The following is a 25403-nucleotide window of genomic DNA, read 5'->3' as shown; positions in this document are numbered from 1 at the left end:
GGGATGCCTCACCAGGTGAGCCGCCGCCCTCGCCCGCCTCACCTGGTGAGCCGCCTCATCTGGTGAGCCGCCGCCCTCGCCCGCCTCACCTGGTGAGCCGCCTCATCTGGTGAGCCGCCGCCCTCGCCCGCCTCACCTGGTGAGCCGCCTCATCTGGTGAGCCGCCGCCCTCGCCGCCTCACCTGGTGAGCCGCCTCACCTGGTGAGCCGCCTCACCTGGTGAGCCGCCTCACCTGGTGAGCCGCCGCCCTCGCCCGCCTCACCTGGTGAGCCGCCTCACCTGGTGAGCCGCCGCCCTCGCCCACCTCACCTGGTGAGCCGCCTCACCTGGTGAGCCGCCGCCCTCGCCCACCTCACCTGGTGAGCCGCCTCATCTGGTGAGCCGCCGCCCTCGCCCGCCTCACCTGGTGAGCCGCCTCATCTGGTGAGCCGCCGCCCTCGCCCGCCTCACCTGGTGAGCCGCCTCACCTGGTGAGCCGCCTCACCTGGTGAGCCGCCGCCCTCGCCCACCTCACCTGGTGAGCCGCCTCACCTGGTGAGCCGCCTCACCAGGTGAGGCGCCTCACCTGGTGAGCCGCCTCATCTGGTGAGCCGCCGCCCTCGCCCGCCTCACCTGGTGAGCCGCCTCACCTGGTGAGCCGCCTCACCTGGTGAGCCGCCGCCCTCGCCCACCTCACCTGGTGAGCCGCCTCACCTGGTGAGCCGCCTCACCTGGTGAGCCGCCGCCCTCGCCCGCCTCACCTGGTGAGCCGCCTCCCTCGCCCACCTCACCTGGTGAGCCGCCTCCCTCGCCCACCTCACCTGGTGAGCCGCCTCGCCTGCCTCACGTATTAAATCAATTAATCACACTATCAATTAAAACCACATCAGTCCATTTACAGGATTTATCGTTTTCTCTCTTTCTACCAAAATGACTAAAGTCTTCAGCTTTGGTTTAAATTTAAATTTATTTAGTAAGGATATTAATTAACATTCATGTATTATTTATGCATTATTATTCCATTAATACCATTATGTTAGTTCAAAATGATCTCAAAACAACAACATTACAGTTTATTGTGTGTTATTTTGGATATTGAAACTGAAGTTAATTGATATCTGACAGGACGAACATACATTATTATCGAGGTATCGGTTGAAAACGGTCTCAAAGCAACATGATCATTTATTGGGATGAAGTTTGTGCTGCAGCAGCATCGGTCCTTGTGCCCGGCAGCCTCCCTCAGTGTGGCTCCGTCACGGAGCCCGTCACCTTCTCCATCTCCTGCGCCACCAGCATGCTCTTCTTCGGCTACTACCTCCTCGCCAGGCCGGTCGGTCCGCTGCTGCTTCCTGCCTCGTCGCGTCGCAGCCAAGAAAATCACGTAGAGCTAGCTCAGTGCGCTAACGTAACCGTCAAGCTACATGAAAGTTTAACGCCGCCCGTCGCATGTCAGGGTTTTTAATTTGATTAGATTTATTTTGTTCCCTGGGAGTTGGATGCTTGGAGCTTCAGAGTAAATTTGTCAGTTCCTGCCCTGAGCAGATACAACAACGAGCTAGCTAAGGTGACGCGCTAGCTTACCGTCCTTTTCCTCTGTTGCCATGGCGACGGTAACCTGACCCGTTGCGGGTTTCCATTAAGCCGATCCGTTTGTTTCCATGTGACGACCTGCGGAGGCCGAGGAGCTCCATCCAGAAGCTCCTGGTGATCCCAGAGCAGCATGTTGGCACTTTCTACGTTTCTCTTTCAATAAAAGACGTTTAGTTTTGCTCTTGTTTGGTAAATAAAGCGAATAAAGCTGGGAAAGCAGCTTCCCTCTGTTGACGCCCTTCGTGTTCTGGCAGGAGTAGCTTTCTGATTTAAAGAGAAACTGAAGAAATTCTGGGTGTTTATGTTCAACAGAAAAGATTTAATTAAAATCCGATAAATAAAAACATTTTAGATAACATTAGCGTTCTAGCTAAATGTAGCTGTTTGCATAGGAGATGTTAGTCAACATATAGCCTTCATGCTAACATTAGCGTTTTAGCTAATGAGAATAGATTTAAGTTACCGTATTTTCCGTACTACAAGGCGCACTGTCGGCTTTTGAGGAAGTTGAAGGTTTTTTCAGGTGCGCCTTATAGTGCGGAAAATACGGTAATCAACTTAATGAAGTAGATCAATAATGGTGGACATGCTATCGACAGGGTTTTAAATAACCGTAGCATTTTAGCTAACTTTGACGTAAAAGATGAATTTAAAGTGTTGAATGAAGTAGCTCAGTCGTAGTAAACATGCTATTGGCAGGATTTTAGGATTTCTAAATGGCTAATTTTCCAGACACCATAAAACATGAACTTAGCCAGAAAACGGCTGTTTTTCTGATCAGCAGAGACTCGAATGAAAGAACAAAAACGCGTCAAATGTTTTGTGGATCACCAAACATTAAAATAAGGTTCAACTTGCCAGTAAAAATCCAGCTTTTTGTCTCAGGACCTTTTTATTTACTTTATTGAACAGCAAAGCAGAACAATGTTTTCTGTTTTCAGTACCAGGTGAAGGTTGAGATCACATGAAGGTGAGAAAAGAGTTCAAACTAGTCTGTTTCTTCAGGAGTTGAATCTGGTGACTGCAGGCCAGCCGGTGTGAAGCCGGATCCACTCAAAGTAATGAGCGACCTGCCGAGAAGAGAAACCAGTTAACTGGGTCTTTTTAGAGCTTGAACTGGGAGTAGAACCAGTTGTACCTGTGTGTAAACCCCTGGGAAGCCCTGATGGCCGCACCGCTCCCCCCAGCTCACGATGCCCCACAGGTAGGAAACCCCCAGTTCGTCCTGGCAGACCAGCGGGCCGCCGCTGTCGCCCTGACACGAGTCCACGTGTCCCTCCAGGTCACCTGCACACAGACGGACCGGGTTCAGGCCGTCGACCCGGCGGATCGGCTCGGGCGCCGCGGACGCACTCACCTGCGCACATCATCCCCGGTTTGAAGCGATGCTTGTAGGAGGATTCGCAGCCGGAGATGAGCGACACGTTGGCCCAGAGCAGAACCTGAGCCGACCGGCCGTCTGCGCAGAAACATCATCTTAACGAGACACATGTTAACGGGCTCATGGACCCGAACAGCCCGGATTACAGGGATTCATTACGGGTAGAAAACAACCAGCGGAGGTCAAAACAATCTAAAAACTGAGTAGATTCAGTTTAAAAGTTCACTAAAGACCAGATTATGTCTGAGATTATCTTGGATTAAAAAGTCATTTCAACATAAAACTTAATGCTGCACATCAACCTAAATAATCTAGTTATTTTTTACAAATATCTTCACCTCCATTGATTCACGTAGCTGCCAGTGAAAAGATTTATTTTTTTAAAAACTGCAACTTAAAACAAAAACTTATTTTTATCTGTTTCATTTTCCCACTTTTCTCTCTTTTCAAATGTCTGAAAAAAAATCCTCAAATATTCAAACGACTAAGTTCAGCATCATTTTATTCTAATAATTTGCATAAACCCACATTCAGGCCCAATAAAGTGATATTTTATTGATTGGATCCTCTTCATCTTCTACTGCACAGGTGTCAAACTCAAGGCCCGGGGGCCAAATCTGGCCCGCCGTAGCTTTTTATGTGGCCCTCTGGACTCCAAATTACATCAATAAGTCCTTCCAGTTTTTCACAAATCTGCAAAAATCACACAAAATCAACAAATTTCCACATTTTTTCCCCTGATTTTACTGCAAATTTTCTCAAAATTGGTCAAAAACATTAAATCCGTAACTGATACAGCGAGTGATAAAGAGTCACATTTAACATTATATTAGCGTAAATACTGTAAAATAACAATTACAAATATTTCTTAATATTCACCACAAAATCTGTCATTTTGATTGCAAAAATAAACACTAAAATAATCACAAATCCTGGAGGAACAGCTATTTATTGATATTTTAACAGTTTTATTGGTTTCATCAATAGATTCTGGGGCAACCGGCCCTTTAAGAACATTCAGATTTTTGATTCGGCCCAAAATAAAAATGAGTTTGACACCACTGTTCTACTGTTTTATGCTGGTAAACACCATAATGGGGCAGTGCTGCCACCAACTGGTAGAAAGTGAGAACTGCTCAATCCCTCTTCACCTAAAAACATTTCATATTTAATCCTCCTCAGTGTTTCTGAGCCGAACCGATGTGGTGATGGTCTCAGGTGCTCGCGGCGCCGTACCTGCGGTCCGCCCCCACCCGGAGATGCTGCAGGTGTGGTTGGGCGGGAACAGCTGGGTGGTCCAGGGGACGCAGACGGCCCGGACGGCCGGGTTGTCCTCCAGGCATTTATCCGAGAACGGCAGCTTCTCCAGCTGCACCAGCGCGATGTCGTTCTCATACGTCGACGGCACGTAGCTGCAGGGAGACTGGGAGTCTTAGCTTCCTGTGTGACTGATTTATAATCGATAATCAGCGATCAGGCGGGTTCGTACTTCGGGTGGATGCGGATGTCCGTCACAGGAACGATGTCCGTCGTTCCCTGAGGCCGAAATTTCTTCCAGAGAGAAAATTTAACTTTGAACGCAGAAGGATTCGGCCTGTTGGGGGAATGAACCAGTTAGTCACTCAGTCACTTTCACTCTGTCACTTTCAGTCATTTCCCTCAGTCATTTCACTCAGTCATTTCACGGGAGCTGTTGAAGCTGTTGTTTGTGAGCATAAAGTTGATCAGGTGTTTTTCACTGTGTCATTCTAAGGAAAACCAATGCCGTGGCATTAAAAGCTGCTCTGTCCAGGCGATTCTCCTGCATGTTCAGCTACAATAACAACCCTCCGTGTTGAGCTTTTCCTCCGTGTCTGAGCCAAATGAATGAGCGTTCGCCTGCAGCCGGGTTACATCCGAATGCCGCCGTATTCCAACGACCCGTTCTGGAGCTTCTGGGCCACTTTCACTCAGTCACTTTCACTCAGTCTCTTTCACTCAGTTACAGTTACTCAGTCACTTTCACTCAGTCTCTTTCACTCAGTCACTTTCACTCTGTCACTTTCACTCAGTCTCTTTCACTCAGTCACTTTCACTCAGTCTCTTTCACTCAGTCACTTTCACTCAGTCTCTTTCACTCAGTCACTTTCACTCAGTCTCTTTCACTCAGTCACTTTCACTCAGTTACAGTTACTCAGTCACTTTCACTCAGTCTCTTTCACTCAGTCTCTTTCATTCAGTCACTTTCACTCTGTCTCTTTCACTCAGTCACTTTCACTCTGTCACTTTCACTCAGTTACAGTTACTCAGTCACTTTCACTCAGTCTCTTTCACTCAGTCACTTTCACTCAGTTACAGTCACTCAGTCACTTTCACTCAGTCTCTTTCATTCAGTCACTTTCACTCAGTCTCTTTCACTCAGTCACTTTCACTCTGTCACTTTCACTCAGTCACTTTCACTCAGTCACTTTCACTCAGTCTCTTTCACTCAGTCTCTTTCACTCAGTCACTTTCACTCAGTCACTTTCACTCAGTTACAGTTACTCAGTCACTTTCACTCTGTCTCTTTCATTCAGTCACATTCACTCAGTCACTTTCACTCTGTCTCTTTCATTCAGTCACTTTCACTCAGTCTCTTTCACTCAGTCACTTTCACTCAGTCACTTTCACTCAGTCACTTTCACTCTGTCACTTTCACTCAGTCACTTTCACTCAGTCACTTTCACTCAGTCTCTTTCATTCAGTCACTTTCACTCAGTCTCTTTCACTCAGTCACTTTCACTCTGTCACTTTCACTCAGTCACTTTCACTCAGTCACTTTCACTCAGTCTCTTTCACTCAGTCTCTTTCACTCAGTCACTTTCACTCAGTCACTTTCACTCAGTTACAGTTACTCAGTCACTTTCACTCTGTCTCTTTCATTCAGTCACTTTCACTCAGTCTCTTTCACTCAGTCTCTTTCACTCTGTCACTTTCACTCAGTCACTTTCACTCAGTCACTTTCACTCTGTCTCTTTCACTCAGTCACTTTCACTCTGTCACTTTCACTCAGTCACTTTCACTCAGTCACTTTCACTCAGTCTCTTTCATTCAGTCTCTTTCACTCAGTCTCTTTCACTCAGTCACTTTCACTCTGTCACTTTCACTCAGTTACAGTTACTCAGTCACTTTCACTCTGTCACTTTCACTCAGTCACTTTCACTCAGTCACTTTCACTCAGTCTCTTTCATTCAGTCTCTTTCACTCAGTCTCTTTCATTCAGTCACTTTCACTCTGTCTCTTTCACTCAGTCTCTTTCATTCAGTCACTTTCACTCAGTTACAGTTACTCAGTCACTTTCACTCTGTCACTTTCACTCAGTCACTTTCACTCAGTTACAGTTACTCAGTCACTTTCACTCTGTCACTTTCACTCAGTCACTTTCACTCAGTCTCTTTCATTCAGTCACTTTCACTCAGTCTCTTTCACTCAGTCTCTTTCATTCAGTCACTTTCACTCAGTCTCTTTCACTCAGTCACTTTCACTCTGTCACTTTCACTCAGTCACTTTCACTCAGTCACTTTCACTCAGTCTCTTTCACTCAGTCTCTTTCACTCAGTCACTTTCACTCAGTCACTTTCACTCAGTTACAGTTACTCAGTCACTTTCACTCTGTCTCTTTCATTCAGTCACATTCACTCAGTCACTTTCACTCTGTCTCTTTCATTCAGTCACTTTCACTCAGTCTCTTTCACTCAGTCACTTTCACTCTGTCACTTTCACTCAGTCACTTTCACTCAGTCACTTTCACTCAGTCTCTTTCACTCAGTCACTTTCACTCAGTCACTTTCACTCAGTCACTTTCACTCAGTCACTTTCACTCAGTCTCTTTCATTCAGTCTCTTTCACTCAGTCACTTTCACTCAGTCTCTTTCACTCAGTCACTTTCACTCAGTTACAGTTACTCAGTCACTTTCACTCTGTCACTTTCACTCAGTCACTTTCACTCAGTCACTTTCACTCAGTCTCTTTCATTCAGTCTCTTTCACTCAGTCTCTTTCATTCAGTCACTTTCACTCTGTCTCTTTCACTCAGTCACTTTCACTCAGTCACTTTCACTCAGTCACTTTCACTCAGTCACTTTCACTCAGTCTCTTTCACTCAGTCACTTTCACTCAGTCTCTTTCACTCAGTCACTTTCACTCAGTCTCTTTCACTCAGTCACTTTCACTCTGTCACTTTCACTCAGTCACTTTCACTCAGTCACTTTCACTCAGTCTCTTTCACTCAGTCTCTTTCACTCAGTCACTTTCACTCAGTCACTTTCACTCAGTTACAGTTACTCAGTCACTTTCACTCTGTCTCTTTCATTCAGTCACATTCACTCAGTCACTTTCACTCTGTCTCTTTCATTCAGTCACTTTCACTCAGTCTCTTTCACTCAGTCACTTTCACTCAGTCTCTTTCACTCAGTCACTTTCACTCTGTCACTTTCACTCAGTCACTTTCACTCAGTCACTTTCACTCAGTCTCTTTCATTCAGTCACTTTCACTCAGTCTCTTTCACTCAGTCACTTTCACTCTGTCACTTTCACTCAGTCACTTTCACTCAGTCACTTTCACTCAGTCTCTTTCATTCAGTCACTTTCACTCAGTCTCTTTCACTCAGTCACTTTCACTCAGTCACTTTCACTCAGTCACTTTCACTCAGTCACTTTCACTCAGTCACTTTCACTCAGTTACAGTTACTCAGTCACTTTCACTCTGTCTCTTTCATTCAGTCACTTTCACTCAGTCTCTTTCACTCAGTCACTTTCACTCTGTCACTTTCACTCAGTCACTTTCACTCAGTCACTTTCACTCAGTCTCTTTCACTCAGTCACTTTCACTCTGTCACTTTCACTCAGTCACTTTCACTCAGTCACTTTCACTCAGTCTCTTTCACTCAGTCACTTTCACTCTGTCTCTTTCACTCAGTCACTTTCACTCAGTCACTTTCACTCAGTTACAGTTACTCAGTCACTTTCACTCAGTCTCTTTCACTCAGTCACTTTCACTCTGTCACTTTCACTCAGTCTCTTTCACTCTGTCTCTTTCATTCAGTCACATTCACTCAGTCACTTTCACTCAGTCTCTTTCACTCTGTCCCTTTCACTCTGTCTCTTTCACTCAGTCTCTTTCACTCAGTCACTTTCACTCAGTCACTTTCACTCAGTCACTTTCACTCTGTCACTTTCACTCAGTCACTTTCACTCAGTCACTTTCACTCAGTCTCTTTCATTCAGTCTCTTTCACTCAGTCTCTTTCACTCAGTCACTTTCACTCTGTCACTTTCACTCAGTTACAGTTACTCAGTCACTTTCACTCTGTCACTTTCACTCAGTCACTTTCACTCAGTCACTTTCACTCAGTCTCTTTCATTCAGTCTCTTTCACTCAGTCTCTTTCATTCAGTCTCTTTCACTCAGTCTCTTTCATTCAGTCACTTTCACTCAGTTACAGTTACTCAGTCACTTTCACTCAGTCTCTTTCATTCAGTCACTTTCACTCTCTCTCTTTCACTCTGTCCCTTTCATTCAGTCACTTTCACTCAGTCTCTTTCACTCAGTCACTTTCACTCTGTCACTTTCACTCAGTCACTTTCACTCAGTCACTTTCACTCAGTCTCTTTCACTCAGTCTCTTTCACTCAGTCACTTTCACTCAGTCACTTTCACTCAGTTACAGTTACTCAGTCACTTTCACTCTGTCTCTTTCATTCAGTCACATTCACTCAGTCACTTTCACTCTGTCTCTTTCATTCAGTCACTTTCACTCAGTCTCTTTCACTCAGTCACTTTCACTCTGTCACTTTCACTCAGTCACTTTCACTCAGTCACTTTCACTCAGTCTCTTTCACTCAGTCACTTTCACTCTGTCACTTTCACTCAGTCACTTTCACTCAGTCACTTTCACTCAGTCTCTTTCATTCAGTCTCTTTCACTCAGTCACTTTCACTCAGTCTCTTTCACTCAGTCACTTTCACTCAGTTACAGTTACTCAGTCACTTTCACTCTGTCACTTTCACTCAGTCACTTTCACTCAGTCACTTTCACTCAGTCTCTTTCATTCAGTCTCTTTCACTCAGTCTCTTTCATTCAGTCACTTTCACTCTGTCTCTTTCACTCAGTCACTTTCACTCAGTCACTTTCACTCAGTCACTTTCACTCAGTCACTTTCACTCAGTCTCTTTCATTCAGTCACTTTCACTCAGTCACTTTCACTCAGTCACTTTCACTCAGTCATTTCACTCAGTCACTTTCACTCAGTCACTTTCACTCAGTCTCTTTCACTCAGTCACTTTCACTCAGTCTCTTTCACTCAGTCACTTTCACTCAGTCACTTTCACTCAGTCACTTTCACTCAGTCACTTTCACTCAGTCTCTTTCACTCAGTCTCTTTCACTCAGTCACTTTCACTCAGTCACTTTCACTCAGTCATTTCACTCAGTCACTTTCACTCTGTCACTTTCAGTCTCTTTCACTCAGTCACTTTCACTCAGTCACTTTCACTCAGTCACTTTCACTCAGTCACTTTCACTCAGTCACTTTCACTCAGTCTCTTTCATTCAGTCACTTTCACTCTGTCTCTTTCACTCAGTCACTTTCACTCAGTCACTTTCACTCAGTCACTTTCACTCAGTCTCTTTCATTCAGTCACTTTCACTCTGTCTCTTTCACTCAGTCACTTTCACTCAGTCTCTTTCACTCAGTCACTTTCACTCAGTCACTTTCACTCAGTCACTTTCACTCAGTCTCTTTCACTCAGTCACTTTCTTTCACTCAGTCACTTTCTTTCACTCAGTCACTTTCACTCTGTCTCTTTCACTCAGTCACATTCACTCAGTCACCGGGTCGTACCTGACGCAGTGAGCGGCGGTGAGGACCCAGCAGCCGCCGATGTAAGCTCCTCCACAGTCGATCCTGCGGTTCTCCTCTAGCGCCACCTGCCACTGGATCTGAGTCTGCAGGCAGGAAGAGGAATCGCCAGGTTACCTTCAGCTCTTCAGAGTAAAGGCGGCCATGAATGACCTCTAAAAATCTCACTTCACGTGACAGAAATACTCATTTTTTTAAAATATTTTGATAGCAGCGATATTGAGTAATAATTGATAAGTGAATAAAGTATCAATACTGCGGCTCAATAACTGTTAGCAGAAGGAAAAAGCATCAGAAAATGTTTCCTCATTCGAGGTTTTTAGCTCAAACCTGCAGTGATTTAAATTATTGAACAACTTTCATCATCGCTGACAAGTTATTTAAAATAAATCAATGAATATAAATGCTTTATATTCCACTATTTAATTTCTGCTGCGTCGTTTTATTCTGTATAACTTCCTCCTGTTTACAAGCGGGTTGCCAGTTGTGCGTGTTTGGATCTGGCAACCCGGGCTGTGGCTGACCGGATTGGCCGGGATTCCTCCCACCACCCTCTTCCTCCGGCTCGTTCTTCCTCGGTTCTCCGGCTCCGTGTCGTCCACCAAGTCCTTGTTGGGAATCCCACAGGACAGCTGGGCCTCCAGGTGTTTCCTGTTGGCTCTGGTTTCTGGAAAACAAACAAACAAACAAACAAAAACAAACAAACAAACAAACATTTATCATGACCTAAATTAACATTTATGGAATAATAACTCACTAGTTGAGTAAAGTTTGACGTCTGTGTTTAAGTTTTGGTTTGTAGGAACTCTTTAAGCGGTTAGGCGTTTATATTCATGCTCTTATTTTGAAGTCTGTTTACGGAGCATTTCCATTTCCTTTCCTCAGATTCTGGCTTCCTTTTCCTCCTTTTCTTGTTTATTTCAAACAAGAAACAAAAAAGGAACAAAATAAAACACAGGCAGAACAAATATAAAGATAAATACGATATAATGTTTCATATAACATGCAAATTAAGTCAAAATTAGTTTGGTAATTAAGGACTGCAGTGTTTAGAGGGCAGGTATAAAGTTAGCGCTTTAGCATTAGCTCCTGCTAACTGTGACGTTCAGCGTTAGAGGGTGTACTTAATTCTTTCTTGGAGGGTGTACTTAGTTTTTCATCAAGCTCACAGTGATATGAACTCTTTCTGCTGCAGGCGGAGGAACCGTTTCTGTTAATAACGTCACAGAAACTCATTTTTTAAATCCAAACTCGGGTTTAAGGTCAGAGAAAAACCTTAATTTGGTCACAAAACAAATTTTCTTTTGGTCTTTTTAGGATTTTTTTACAAATATTTTTATAAATTTTCTGAACGTAGAAGACAGAAAAGTGTGTAAAAGAATATAAATAAAGGTAAAACCAGCTGAAGTCAGAATCAGCACCACAGACTCAGTTCATACAAGTTTTATTCATTTTTATTTTCCTCACACTTTCAATAAGTCTGTAAAATATTTTTAGGATTATTTATGTTAATAGTTGTTAAATATAAGTTATAAATTTATGTTTCATTTCTTTATTTTATATGAGAAATGATTGATTTTGAATCTTTTTAACGGGTAAACATAAAGAATTTGTGTTTTAAATGTGATTATAAAACAGATTTTTGGATTTATTTACATTAATAAAGTGTCTCGGCTGCAACATGTTCAGTGTTTTAAGTGTTTTTAGTTCCGTCTGAACGCCTTCACGTTAAAACATTTAGTCTGGACATGCAGATTTATTTATGACTTTTACAGAAAACCTTTTGTTGGCTTTTCACTCAGACGGGGGATAAAGTTTCCTACCTGCAGGGTGAGAACCAGCTGAGGGTCACCTACCGTTTTTACGAGAGACGTACTCTGGAATACAAGACATGAAGACATGAAGTCTGATTTCTACCGTTTAAAAAACGTCCAGATTTACTAAAAACTGAGTAAATAAACACAGTTGTTACCTGAGGGGTTTGGTGCCGAGTTCAAGTTATCTGGAGCTGCTGAGGCTGCAGGAAACAGAAACGTTTAGATATGAAGCTGCTGTCAGAGGCAAACCTGAACTGGACCCTGAGTTCAGACCCTGAGAGGGTCCAGTTTAGACCCTGAGAGGGTCCAGACCCTCAGAGGGTCCAGTTCAGACCCTGCAGAGGGTCCAGTTCAGACCCTGCAGAGGGTCCAGTTTAGACCCTGAGAGGGTCCAGTTCAGACCCTGCAGAGGGTCCAGTTCAGACCCTGCAGAGGGTCCAGTTCAGACCCTGAGAGGGTCCAGTTCAGACCCTGAGAGGGTCCAGTTTAGACCCTGAGAGGGTCCAGTTCAGACCCTGCAGAGGGTCCAGTTCAGACCCTGCAGAGGGTCCAGTTCAGACCCTCAGAGGGTCCAGTTCAGACCCTGAGAGGGTCCAGTTTAGACCCTGCAGAGGGTCCAGTTCAGACCCTGCAGAGGGTCCAGTTTAGACCCTGCAGAGGGTCCAGTTCAGACCCTGAGAGGGTCCAGTTTAGACCCTGAGAGGGTCCAGTTTAGACCCTGCAGAGGGTCCAGTTCAGACCCTGAGAGGGTCCAGTTCAGACCCTGCAGAGGGTCCAGTTTAGACCCTGAGAGGGTCCAGTTCAGACCCTGAGAGGGTCCAGTTCAGACCCTGCAGAGGGTCCAGTTCAGACCCTGAGAGGGTCCAGTTCAGACCCTGAGAGGGTCCAGTTCAGACCCTGCAGAGGGTCCAGTTCAGACCCTGAGAGGGTCCAAAGCTTTAACTTCAGAACAACTTCAGATGTAACTTTTGTTTCAGCTCTTTATCTGATCTGTCGTCTTACTGGAAGCTTCCACTCGTTTCTGAGCTTCGTCGGCTCCGTCCAGGCAGTCGATCAGCTGGTCGCCGACTGCGTTTCTGTGCAGACAGACGCCGGAGCTGCAGCGGAAACCTCCGTTCCTGCAGCCTGAGAAACACGCCGCTCAGGGAAAACCTCTGCACGTTTGTGCCTTCATCTGTGTGTTTGGGTTTTACTTTTGCAGCACATCTCATCGCTGCGGTCGCCGCAGTCGTCCACTCCGTCGCATGTCTGGTTGCGGAAGACGCATTTCTGGTTTGCGCAGGTGAAGCCGCCGCATTCTGCAGCAGAAACACAAACAGGAGACGGAGGCGGCAACATCGCATCAAACCTTCACCTAAATATTACGAGTAATTTGACAGGATTGCAGATTTTATCGCATTTCAGGACTTTTTTCAGCACTTCAGGTAAAATATGTGGGAGCCTGAAAGTGACCAACGTCTGACTGAAGATTTCACCAGCAGCACAAACGTTGCGGTGTGTTTGGCCGACGGCGCAAACACACCGCAAACTTCAAAACACACAAAAAAATACAAAAGGAAAATGCTGCAAATTTGCTCCACAAAATGGAAGTCCTCCAGGCCACCAGGGGGAGTCGGCCACCAAATCATAAGGAACCAGGTTTTTAGCAAAGAAGACAAAGAAAATTACAAGAAGACAGGAAATATGTTTCAAACTTGGTTTTTTACAACAGCAGAACATTTATGCAGGTATTATTACTGACTCCAGACTCCCCCTAGTGGACTGGAGGACTTCCGCTTTGTGAAGTGAGCTAGCAGCATTTTATGATTACTGTTGTTTATAGCAAGACCAGTTAAACTCTGAGTTGAGCCACAGGTTAACTCCTGAAGAAGAAGAAACACCGTTTGAGCGAGGCAAGGCGATTCTTTGAGAAGCTTCTCTGTAAGGCAGCTTCCAGGTGTTTTTGACCTCAGACTGACCTTCAGGTGTTTCCTTATAGCAGGTCGCTGCAGCCACCATCCCGCCGTCAGCCGCCATCTTGTCGTAGATTTCACACTCGGCCAGAGACATTTCGTAGCCCTGGCAGTGGACGCTGACGCAGCGGCTGGGGAGATCTGTGTTGGGCGTCAGGGAGCTGTGGTCCACAGAGTCTGCAGACGCTGCCCCTCTGTCACATTAAATGATGGTTTGGTTAGCTTGCTGTGCCTTCATGGATGTAAATGTAGATGAATCTCCTCACTGTGGGTGTTTGTGCTCCCGGCAGGCCACATTAGCGGCTGCCATGTCCCAGTCCTGCTGGCACAACAGTAGGTTCTCTCCTCCTCCGGTGGCGTTAGGAAGGAAGATCCTGATCAGTCCCGTGTCTTTGTCCAGGAAGCTCTTGAACTTGGGAATGTTCACTGTGGTCACAAAATAAAGAAAATATCATTGATTAGCATGAAAACCAACCGAGGTAAGGCTGTAAATGTATCTGTGAAGCAGAACCTGTGCAGACTTTTCCAAAGTGGGACATTACGGGCTTCTTGGTCCGGCATGAGGAAGCCATTGCCTGGGAAACAAATCGGCATTTCTTAAAGCAAAGAGTCTCTTATCGAGTCTTCAAACGAGCTGTAAAGAACGAGCTCCGTCTGGTTTTACCTGACAGTACGACGTGAAGGTCCTGTGGTTCTGCCCACAGACCGGTTCCACGCCCTCAGTGGGACACAGGTAGGGAAGTTTGCAGGTACACTGACCTTCAACGCACCGCTGCCACGGAGGGCAAAACACCAGGCCACACGACGCTCGAGTCAACCTGAGGAACATCAGCTTCCTGTTAGCAACCTGAGGCTACTAGCAAACATTTCTCTGGCTGAACGGCCTGTTAGCCATTATGCTAGACCAGTGGTGTCAGCCATTATGCAAGACCAGTGGTGTTAGCCATTATGCTAGACCAGTGGTGTTAGCCATTATGCAAGACCAGTGGTGTTAGCCATTATGCTAGACCAGTGGTGTTAGCCATTATGCTAGACAAGTGGTGTTAGCCATTATGCTAGACCAGTGGTGTCAGCCATTATGCAAGACCAGTGGTGTCAGCCATTTTGCTAGACCAGTGGTGTTAGACATTATGCTAGACAAGTGGTGTTAGACATTATGCTAGACAAGTGGTGTCAGCCATTTTGCTAGACCAGTGGTGTTAGCCATTATGCTAGACCAGTGGTGTTAGCCATTAAGCTAGACCAGTAGTGTCAGCCATTATACTACACCAGTGGTGTTAGCCATTATGCTAGACCAGTGGTGTCAGCCATTATACTATACCAGTGGTGTTAGCCATTATGCTAGACCAGTGGTGTTAGCCATTATGCTAGACCAGTGGTGTTAGCCATTATGCTAGACCAGTGGTGTTAGCTATTATGCTAGACCAGTGGTGTTAGCCATTATGCTAGACCAGTGGTGTTAGCCATTATGCTAGACCAGTGGTGTTAGCCATTAAGCTAGACCAGTGGTGTCAGCCATTATGCAAGACCAGTGGTGTTAGCCATTATGCTAGACCAGTGGTGTTAGCCATTAAGCTAGACCAGTAGTGTCAGCCATTATACTACACCAGTGGTGTTAGCCATTATGCTAGACCAGTGGTGTCAGCCATTATACTATACCAGTGGTGTTAGCCATTATGCTAGACCAGTGGTGTTAGCCATTATGCTAGACCAGTGGTGTTAGCCATTATGCTAGACCAGTGGTGTTAGCTATTATGCTATACCAGTGGTGTTAGCCATTATGCTAGACCAGTGGTGTTAGCCATTATGCTAGACCAGTGGTGTTAGCCATTAAGCTAGACCAGTGGTGGGCTCTCTGATAGCTAAAAAGTTAGCTGTGCTAACCCTAAAACATATAAACATTAGTCCTGCTAATGCTAAGCACTATACCAACATGGTATTTAGCAGAAGCTAATGTTAAAGCGCTAAAACCAATCATGTGTCAGTAAAACATGTTATATCGCCCCCCCATAGGGCATCATTTGTATTGTTTGTGATTCAGAAAGATGAACAGATTTTTCATTTTTGGTTTCAGTTTTGCAGTGTTTTGCCAACTCTGTGGTAAGAAATCGCAGTTTAAATATGTTTTAAACTCTTTACTGTAGAAGCTAAGTGAGCTAATTTTTTTGAAAGTTTTCAAAAGCGCTACTGTACTTAGCAAAACATTTCCCTCCACAATTAGCCTATCAGCCTATTTGCCAATAGTTTCATTCCCATAAACCCAGAAAGCCTGATGAACTATTGATCGAGACCTTTGTTAGTAGATTACAGAAACTTTTGGTGACTCTCTAACTTACTTTTTGTCCAGACATTCCTGTGGACCCAGGAACTCGTCCGTGTCGGGGGCTTTGGTGGTTTTTGGGGCAGGCGTTGTGGCCACCGGGGTTGGTTTTGGTTTTGGAAACTGCTGTTTCTGTTGGATCTGTTCGGGCTGCTGCTCTATGGCCTTTGGCTGCTCTGAGTCTGATGGATTACTCTAAAGATTACACAGATTCACAAACCAACACATCCCAATAGCTTAGCACAGAAGCTAAACGTTAAGCATTACGCAGATGATATTTGATTCTTTTTAAAAGCAGCTTAGACGCATTATTAGCAACATTTCATAGATATCCTGATAAACTAAATAAATATTCTTAGGTTGTGAAAAATATTGAATCTGGAGCAGTTTTTTTTTCCAATATTAAGTCGTTAATCAGTATATAATATAAAACAAAACGTCCACATAAGTAACTGATTTTGTGTTGGTTGTTTTCAAAATTTATGATTTGCTGGGATTTTTTTAGCTACAAACTGAATAGTTTAAGTTGAGGCTTTGAAAAAAACTTTGATCTGCAGCAGATTTGTTCCTTAAAAATTTACATAAACTTCAACACAGATGAAATGTACAAAGTTAGCAAAAACGACAACATGCTAACAAAGAACTGGCTCCACTCTTAGCGGATTAGCGCATTAGCATAAGTGTGACCACTACTGATCTGAACCCGTCATTCCCTCAGTGAAACATGGTCACATTGTGCTGCGGTCAGATGAATTAATGGGTCTATTAAAGGACAAAACCTGTAATTAAACCTCTGAGTCTGCAGAGGACCTGAGGTTGGGGTCAAAGTTCACCTCACGGCAACTCAACGACCCTAAACATACAGCCAGAGCGACAGGAAGTTCAGGATATTTATCATTTTTATTCCTTTCCACATTTGTGCACAACTTTAAGTTGATTGTAACAAAATAAAATCAAACAAGATATATCAAGTTTTTGGCATTAATGTGGCAAAGCGGATGTGAATACCTACATAATTCACTGTATCAAAGTTTTCTGGCATGAAATTATAGATTTGATCAAATTTTAAAGGTTGATCATTAATATTTAGCACTCAGGACAAATGAAGCTCTTTTTTTGTCTCACCCATTTTCGTAAAAAATCTCTGTGGAGACGTGAAGCTTCTAAAACATTTAATCTGTAATTTTGGGTAATTTTATAATTATTCTGTCTGACCTGAACGGGAATAAATCCGCCCAACTCACCGCCTGACAGCCAAAGATGAGGAGAAACAGCAGGAGGAAGGAGTCTGGTCTCATCCTGATGGTTCCGAGGATCCAGCAGCTGCTGGTTCCTGCTCGGATTCAAATCTGTTGAAAATCTGAGGCTGGCTCCTGGTGTCACCATCAATCATTAGCTGCTCCCGTCACTGTGAACACATGATTGATCCGCCTGACAGGATGAGGGAGTGGGAGACCCTCATTCCCGTCAGCAGGGAGCAAATAGTTTCTGCCCAAACGTTTAAACCCGTCCGATGATTCTATCCGGGAGTTTCTGAAGTTTCAGAGCTGCTTTGTTTACAGTTAGCTGGATGCTAACTAGCTGGGTGCTAACTAGCTGGATGCTAACTAGCTGGATGCTAATCAGGCGCGGAATCGTGGATTTCTGTTTTGGCTAAAAGTGTTTTTTACCAAAATATGTCACAGAAACTTCATTAGGACTTAGTGCAGTGGTGTCAAACTCATTTTTATTTTGGGCCGAATCAAAAATCTGAATGTTCTTAAAGGGCCGGTTGCACCAGAATCTATTGATAAAACCAATAAAACTGTTAAAATATCAATAAATAGCTGTTCCTCTGGGATTTGTGATTATTTTAGTGTTTATTTTTGCAATCAAAATGACAGATTTTGTGGTGAATATTAAGAAATATTTGTAATTGTTATTTTGCAGTATTTACGCTAATATAATGTTAAATGTGACTCTTTATCACTCGCTGTATCAGTTACGGATTCAATGTTTTTGAGCAATTTTGAGAAAATTTGCAGTAAAATCAGGGGAAAAAATTTGGAAATTTGTTGATTTTGTGTGATTTTTGCAGATTTGTGAAAAACTGGAAGGACTTATTGATGTAATTTGGAGTCCAGAGGGCCACATAAAAAGCTACGGCGGGCCAGATTTGGCCCCCGGGCCTTGAGTTTGACACCTGTGACTTAGTGGAAGCTGAGTCAACTCCTAGAAAACAACCAACAACAGAATCATGTTTATTTGATCAAATGTGGAACAACCAGAGGTTTATATTCACTGCATAAAACAGCTAAATTAAAACTCTGGATTATTTCTGGTAGCTAAATGTTTGAAAACTGACAGCATGTTGCAGGCGGATTACGGTCACTGTAGGCAGAAAAAAGCAAGAAACCATTACTGGAAAAAAACAACTCAGAAATTAAGCTCTGAAATTTTCTAGAAAAAGTTTTGGAAATTTGGGGAATTTCAAAATTCAAAGAATGTTCGATTTTTCAAACTGAAATTTCTGTGTTTTCTGAATTTTTTTAGTTTCAAAAATCGAAAAGATTAATCTCAAAAAAATTTTATTCCCTAGCAAATCTCTGACTTTTCAAACTCAGAAAGTGTTTTTTGTTTTTTTTAGCAGATTTGAGCTAAATGTCAAAATTTCTAGCAATTTTTTTACTTTTCAAACCATTTCAAATTTCCACATTTTTGTATTTATTGTTTTTTGTTTTTATCATGTGAAGAATTGAAATGTTTTGTTGCTGAAGGATTTTATAGAAATGAACTTTTCAAACTCTTGAGCCAAAACTTTGGAAAAGTTTCTTCCTGCTTCTGGAAACACAAATAAAAACCTGAGATTTTCAGTTTTTCTAAAAAAAAACAACATATTTAGTTACTGTAATGAGTCTGAAACGTCTTCGGTCGTCGTCATTAACTTTCCTCATGCTTGTTCTTTATCAAAAGTCTGAAATGTTAGTGCAGCTGAGCGTTTCCTGACCCTGACAAACAGGTTAACGTCCAACGCTGAATAAATAAAGACAATTTCAAAATCACAGAGACGCTTCAGCTAAAACAAACAGCTGAACGCAGTAAATCCCGTTTCCAAGCGGATTGAGACACAATTCAGAACATTTCTGAAGGATTTATTCAACTTTCAGACGTTCGAAGAGGTTTTTTTTACTTTATTTTTCTAAAGTTTATGCATCTATGCTGATTTTTACCACAGTTGTGAAGAAATGAAGCTGGTTTTGACTCTTCAGACTGAAGGAAAATACAAAATTAAAGAATAAAAGATTGTTTCAGGTGTAAAAATCACAAAATGTGCAGGCAGTAAAAAATGTGTTCAGATTAACTGATTTAATTTCATGTTTACAGCTCAGAAAAAATCAAATTATGACAGAATAACAGTTTGTGAAAGGTTTGCATCCTTCAACCCCAGTTAAAGGCTCAGCAAAAATAAACATTTTCTCAATAATTAGATCAGAAAACTTTATAAACATCAATTTAACTGGAAATTGGATGATTTTTAGGTTAAAAAAACGAAACAATGAGCTCAAAATCATGCAAAAATATTAATATAAATCTATAAAATTGCTGTGAAAAAATAAAGAGTTTTCTAAGAAATTGAATTATTTCAACTAATAAAACAAAAACATAAAAATGAAGGAAAGAAGGAAGTATTTTGTTTAAGATATTAAAGCAACAAGTAGAATTTACGGCTTGTAGCACATTTATAATGTTAAATATGTCAGAACATAAAATTAATCTCATATTTACAGAGAATAAAACACCAACTCTGGTGTGAGAGAGATAAATAACCACAGGAACCTTAAATTAATTAGTTCTGATTGTCAGCAAAGCTTCACTAAATTTACTTTGGTAGTTTTTGCATAATGTTTCCTAAAAACGCAGAACTTTTCTGTCCCTGATGTCGAAACGCTTCGTGTTTCTGCCATGAATCCGACGAGTTTTTTTTAACTCAGAAGGTTAAAACAAAATCACAGCAAAATTTCTCCAAATGTTCAAGAGTCTGGAAGAGAAAAGCAGGAAAACCTGGGATTTACGGTTTAACGCGGGGTTCTGTGGAGTCGCTGTCAGCAGGCAGTAGCTTACCCACGGGAGATCGATGCGTGAGCAAGACGAGGCGCAGAAACTTTCATTTCTAAAATATTACTGCCAGCTATGTTTCCGACAGTTTTCAAATAATTTAATCTGGACGGATTTTATCGCATTTTATCCGACTTTTGTCACAGACGTGAGAAATTTCATCATAATTCTGCAACAGAAGCAGCCAGACGGTGAATCTGGATGTAAACAATGGCTACAAATTATAATTATGAAATCATGACATAAAGTTTGAGTCAGTGAAACAAACCGTCTGATGACGTCATCGCCTAATTTGCATATTTGGTCTTATGTGATTCAAACACATAAGACAAGTTCAAAAGTGATTAAAAATACAAAAAGACTTTATGAAAGTATTTAATAATGTAAATACTTTTGGTAACACTTTATTTGAAGGGCTGTGAATAAGACTGTAATAAACATGTCGTAACACCTGTTATGAGCATGAATAAGCCTATAAAAATAAATTATTACTGATTAAACTTTACCTTTAATAACATAAAGCTACCAAATTTTTAAAGTGCAATCAGTAATACTTTTATTACACATTTATATCAGTAATAATTTCTTGGTTAATGTCAAATTGTCATAAAGACATTTTGAATAATGTCAACTTTGTATTAAAAGTGTCATAATTTACCAAATGACACTTTATGACAACAGTCATAAATATTTATGAAGGCTTATTCATGCTTATTACATGTTTATTACATGCTTATGACATGTTTATTACATGTTTATTACATGTTTACTACATGTTTATTACATGTTTACTACATGTTTATGACAGTGTCATGTCAGTCTTATTCACCTCCTTCAAATGAAGTTTTACCATCCTTTGCCTGAACCTACACTAAATCAGTTTTATGTGATATCAAAATGAGCCAAAGACAGGAAATGAATCAGTGAATCAAATCAGGAGTTTATTTAGATGCAACATTTTCAGAGAAAGAAACATTAAAATTCATATTTATGAGTCAGACTGACTACATCCACGTGTTGCTAGCTGCAGAGCGGTAATTTCTCGTTTCGCTAAAGTCTCCAAGATGCTAGATTTGTCGCTAGTTGCGTTTTTGGAACAAAAGTCACCAGTGGGAACTAAAATAGTTGTTAAATTTTGTGACAAAGTTTTCAGCCGAGTTCTGAAGATGTTCTGGCTCATGAAAGTAATTTTTTCAAAATGTGAATTTTGCTCCCGAATGCCAAATATGGTTCCTTCTGCACCGCGACGTCGCCCTGCGTCTCGTTAAAGCGAAGACAAAGAAACATGGCGGCGACCACGGGTGGAAGAGGAGCGCAGGGCGTCGGCCATCTTGATACGACGGTCTTCTTCAGTGTTGATAGAAACTGGTCAGTTCTCAACAAAACACCAGAACCGAGCTTCTTCCAAAGTAAAGGCGCCGTAGGATAGTGGCAGCTCACAACCTCTCCACAGAACCCCGATTAAAGCAAGCTGTGATTTGCTGGAGGACGGAGTCGCTTCGCTCCTGAGACGTTCAGCTAACTTTATCATTCAAAGTTTTTTTTCAATCTAGATTTTCTCCTAAATCATTAAGATAATTCTGTTACCAACATTTATGGGTTTTGTCTTCAGTTAAATGTTTCTACTCTAAAAACGACACAAAGAATCAAAAGAAAGAAAAATAAAAACGCCAACAGACACGAACTGAACAATATTCCTGTTTCCACTTTATTGCACCAAATGGTCACCAGAGCAAAAGGCCTTGAAAATAAAAAACAAAGATTAGATTAAATAACATGCAACATCCTGGAGACCAGACACACAAAGAGGCACGACGTTTATCACCCGGACAAAACACCAAGAGACACTGACAGGAGTCAAAGGTCGTGGCAACGAAACGAGTCAAACGGAAATGAAAAACATTTAAAGCTGCAGTACGTCATTTTCATTAGGATGTGTTTTCATGGTTGCTATGAGACAGATGGTCTGTGAAAAGGTTGATCTCCTCTGTCTCTGAAGAAATGCACCAACTGTAACCAATCAGAGCCAGGAGGCGGGGCTTAGCGCTGTCAATCAATTTTAAATGTGCTAATGGCAGAGACGCTCACTGTTACAGGAAAACCATTCACCTGTTGTCCTCGGTGGCTAGGCTAACTAGCATTGAGAGAGGCGGATGAGCAGCGTTACACAGAGGATGACTGACAGCGCTAAGACCCGCCTCCTGGCTCTGATTGGTTGCTTTTTAGTTGCCACTGGGAGAAGGCAGGGAGATTAATTCATTTGTGTTTAACCGATTACTAAACTGTCACAGCATGGTAACAGTTTCAACAAAAATGTAAAAATATTTATTTTTTATGACGTACTGCAGCTTTAATGTCTCATTTTGAACAATCTGTTCTCCATTTTAGTTATTTATTTCACTTCCTGATCATTTAAAATCATTTCTGTCAACAAAGAGGCGATTTCTGATGAAAAACTTCATAATTTTCTCCCAACCGCCATCAATAAACCATAAATTATCCATAACTCATCATTTAACCACAGAAATCCTGTTATTCAGGATTTCGTTAAAAAAATAAACGAGATTTTATGACACCATTTATTCAAGATCTTATTAAATCAACACAACCAGACGAAAAACTTCTACTGGCTAAAAGAAGGAAATAAAATATCCCATCAGTTTTATCACAACCGAATTAAAAATAAAAAAAAAACTGGAGTTTGACCTCTGACCTTTCCTGTTTCCAGGAGCATTTCTCCCGATGTTCACCGAGACTCTGAGTTCGTTGCCACGACTCCTTCGTCATCACTACGAACAAATGAAGCATCGAGTTGTTGCGGTCGCAGAAACATCCAGACGTTTACGAAACGGAGAAACGGGGTTTGGTCTCAGAGGATCCGCGTCTCTGACGGCTCAAACGGAAGCAGAAACGACTTCAAGCTCACAGAAAACGACAAAAAAAATACATTTTCATCATTTCTATTAGTCCACGAACCTCTCAGAATAACCATAATGTTTATAATTAGTATTTTTGATCCACGTGTTTGGAGAAAACAGATTGTGCTTACATTTACGATACACTATAAAGTCGCTCTCCATATTCCTACATATATACTTTTGATCTAAACGTCTGTAGGATTTACAGCAAATTCCAGGCTATAAAGCAACAAAACAGAAAACAAAAGGCAACGTTCATTTGTTCAAAAGTTTACAAAAATAAAATTAAAGCTTCGATCCTTCGAGGGCTGAGCAGCCAGGCGGGTGATGGTTGTTATTTCTCAGAGACGGAGCTGCAAAAGTGTCAGTTTTCATAAAATAATCTCTCTGAAGTGATAAAGAATCAACATCCTGTTGCTCCATTATCTAAAATCCGGAGTTTTGTGCTAAAACATGTTTCCTAAAATGCCTCTGAGTTTCTTTGCTCCCTGAAAATATAATTTTTTAATCTCGTTAGTCAGACTTCCTGTTATTATTAGTGTTTTCAATGTGCTGATCAGAGAGTAGATTGATTGTACCGTGTAATGCTGAACCGCTAACGACAGACGTTCTGGTACCGAGCAACACTGAGATGCTTTTTATTTCTCATCTGTCATTAACCGTCATCGACTCTTCATCACTTACTTAAAGACAACTTGGTTAGCTTGTCTGGGATCATCTGTAATTAATTTATAACAGAAATTTTTATATTTATTTAACCTTAAAACGTAAATTTAAAACGTAGCGTACCAAGCACACGACCTTGTGGAACTCCACATGTAAACACATTAACGTTAATGCTGACGTGTTTGAACTAGTAAAGACAACAATGTTGGGTTTCCGACATTTATAATGTCACAGAGGTCTTTGTGACTTAGAACTGGTGTTAGCCACCTCTACAGCTAGCTTTAGCCGAGCTAGCTTAGCTAGATGCTAAGCTAACCAATGGTGCAGAAAACCTTGACTGAATCAAAAGCAGCTCTGTATTTGAGAAACTCAACAATAAATTAAAAACCTTTGGCTTCTCAGCATGAACCCAACAAAAACCTGACAAATCGTCCAAGAACAAGAACATAAAAATCTTCTATTGCTGCTAAAAAAGTGCAACCACCGCCGTTTGCGTGTGTAATCTCCTTCAGACGTGCGTAGCAGCTTGTGTGTGTGTGTGTGTGTGTGTGTGTGTGTGTGAGAGAGTTTGGAATAGGTGAATTCAGCTGCTGCGTTTATTTAGGCCACCACTGGTGAAAAGGCTGTGACTGCATGAGGCGTTTCTACAAAACTAGACGGGTAAACAAGGCAGGAAGCGGTTAGAAATAAACGTTTCTCCTGTTAGAGACACTTTAGGGTTTCACCGTCTGTACTGGAATTTAGCAGTTCATCCCAAAAATACATATTTTATTGTTACTTATTGTAGTGTAGGGTCATGATTTGTGTTTTTTTTTTAAATAATTAAAGCAAAATAAAGCCAAAGGCGGGCGGTTAAGATCCCACTTGTCATTTTTCCCCAGACGTTTTGCTCTTTTTTGGAATAATAAGTTTGGTTTTTTACTTTGTGCTTTTTGGTGAATCAAAGATGCAGCAGAAACAAAAATTCAACCCGACGTCCTTAATGGGTCATTAACCTCTGAATAGACTGACAGCGAGAAAGTTGTGCCTGGATCTAGAGATTCATCAGGCTGACGGGTTTATAGAGCGGGAAGCGATCTGTTGGTGTGAATGCAGAGACGATCTGTTGGTGTGAATGCAGAGACGATCTGTTGGTGTGAATGCAGAGACGATCTGTTGGTGTGAATGCTGAGACGATCTGTTGGTGTGAATGCTGAGACGATCTGTTGGTGTGAATGCTGAATCGATCTGTTGGTGTGAATGCTGAATCGATCTGTTGGTGTGAATGCTCAAGTGATCTGTTGGTGTGAATGCAGAGACGATCTGTTGGTGTGAATGCAGAGACGATCTGTTGGTGTGAATGCTGAAGCGATCTGTTGGTGTGAATGCAGAGACGATCTGTTGGTGTGAATGCAGAGACGATCTGTTGGTGTGAATGCAGAGACGATCTGTTGGTGTGAATGCTGAAGCGATCAGTGTGAATGCTGAAGCGATCTGTTGGTGTGAATGCAGAGACGATCTGTTGGTGTGAATGCTGAAGCGATCAGTGTGAATGCTGAAGCGATCTGTTGGTGTGAATGCTGAAACGATCTGTTGGTGTGAATGCTGAAGCGATCTGTTGGTGTGAATGCAGAGACGATCTGTTGGTGTGAATGCTGAAGCGATCTGTTGGTGTGAATGCTGAAACGATCTGTTGGTGTGAATGCAGAGACGATCTGTTGGTGTGAATGCTGAAGCGATCTGTTGGTGTGAATGCAGAGACGATCTGTTGGTGTGAATGCTGAAACGATCTGTTGGTGTGAATGCAGAGACGATCTGTTGGTGTGAAT

The 25403-nt window shown here is 42.3% G+C and overlaps 1 protein-coding gene and 1 long non-coding RNA gene across 2 annotated transcripts in view; one reads left to right on the top strand and one right to left on the bottom strand.

The window, feature by feature from the left end:
- The window catches only part of LOC145548920 (uncharacterized), a 47140-nt gene that overhangs the window by 15834 nt on the left and 5903 nt on the right, over positions 1-25403 (top strand). The window lies entirely within an intron of this gene.
- Positions 2441-18117, bottom strand: cfi (complement factor I). The gene is made up of 17 exons (XM_008436184.3): positions 17161-18117; positions 15933-16111; positions 14261-14414; positions 14108-14171; positions 13863-14022; positions 13603-13790; positions 12838-12942; positions 12647-12769; positions 11800-11844; positions 11684-11704; positions 10352-10494; positions 9810-9913; positions 4444-4548; positions 4191-4366; positions 2931-3032; positions 2712-2860; positions 2441-2643 (listed from the first exon to the last, which is right to left on the bottom strand). Exons 1-17 carry the CDS (start codon positions 17212-17214, stop codon positions 2575-2577), a joined length of 1941 nt encoding a protein of 646 aa, XP_008434406.2. The 5' UTR covers positions 17215-18117; the 3' UTR covers positions 2441-2574.

This window comes from Poecilia reticulata, chromosome 18, assembly GCF_904066995.2.
Source record: "Poecilia reticulata chromosome 18, P_reticulata-male-v2, whole genome shotgun sequence".
NCBI lineage: Eukaryota > Metazoa > Chordata > Actinopteri > Cyprinodontiformes > Poeciliidae > Poecilia > Poecilia reticulata.
Note: the sequence above shows the minus strand (reverse complement) of the source record. Positions and strands in the feature narration are given on the sequence as shown.

Excerpts from the sequence above, each read along its gene's own strand:
- cfi (XM_008436184.3), bottom strand. The coding sequence starts at position 17,214 with ATGAGACCAGACTCCTTCCTCCTGCTGTTTCTCCTCATCTTTGGCTGT. Across the intron at positions 12,943-13,602 it reads CTATAAGGAAACACCTGAAG|AATGCGGCGGCTTCACCTGC; the intron begins GTCAGTCTGAGG and ends TTTCTGCTGCAG. Across the intron at positions 4,549-9,809 it reads ACCGCCGCTCACTGCGTCAG|GCCGAATCCTTCTGCGTTCA; the intron begins GTACGACCCGGT and ends TTCCCCCAACAG.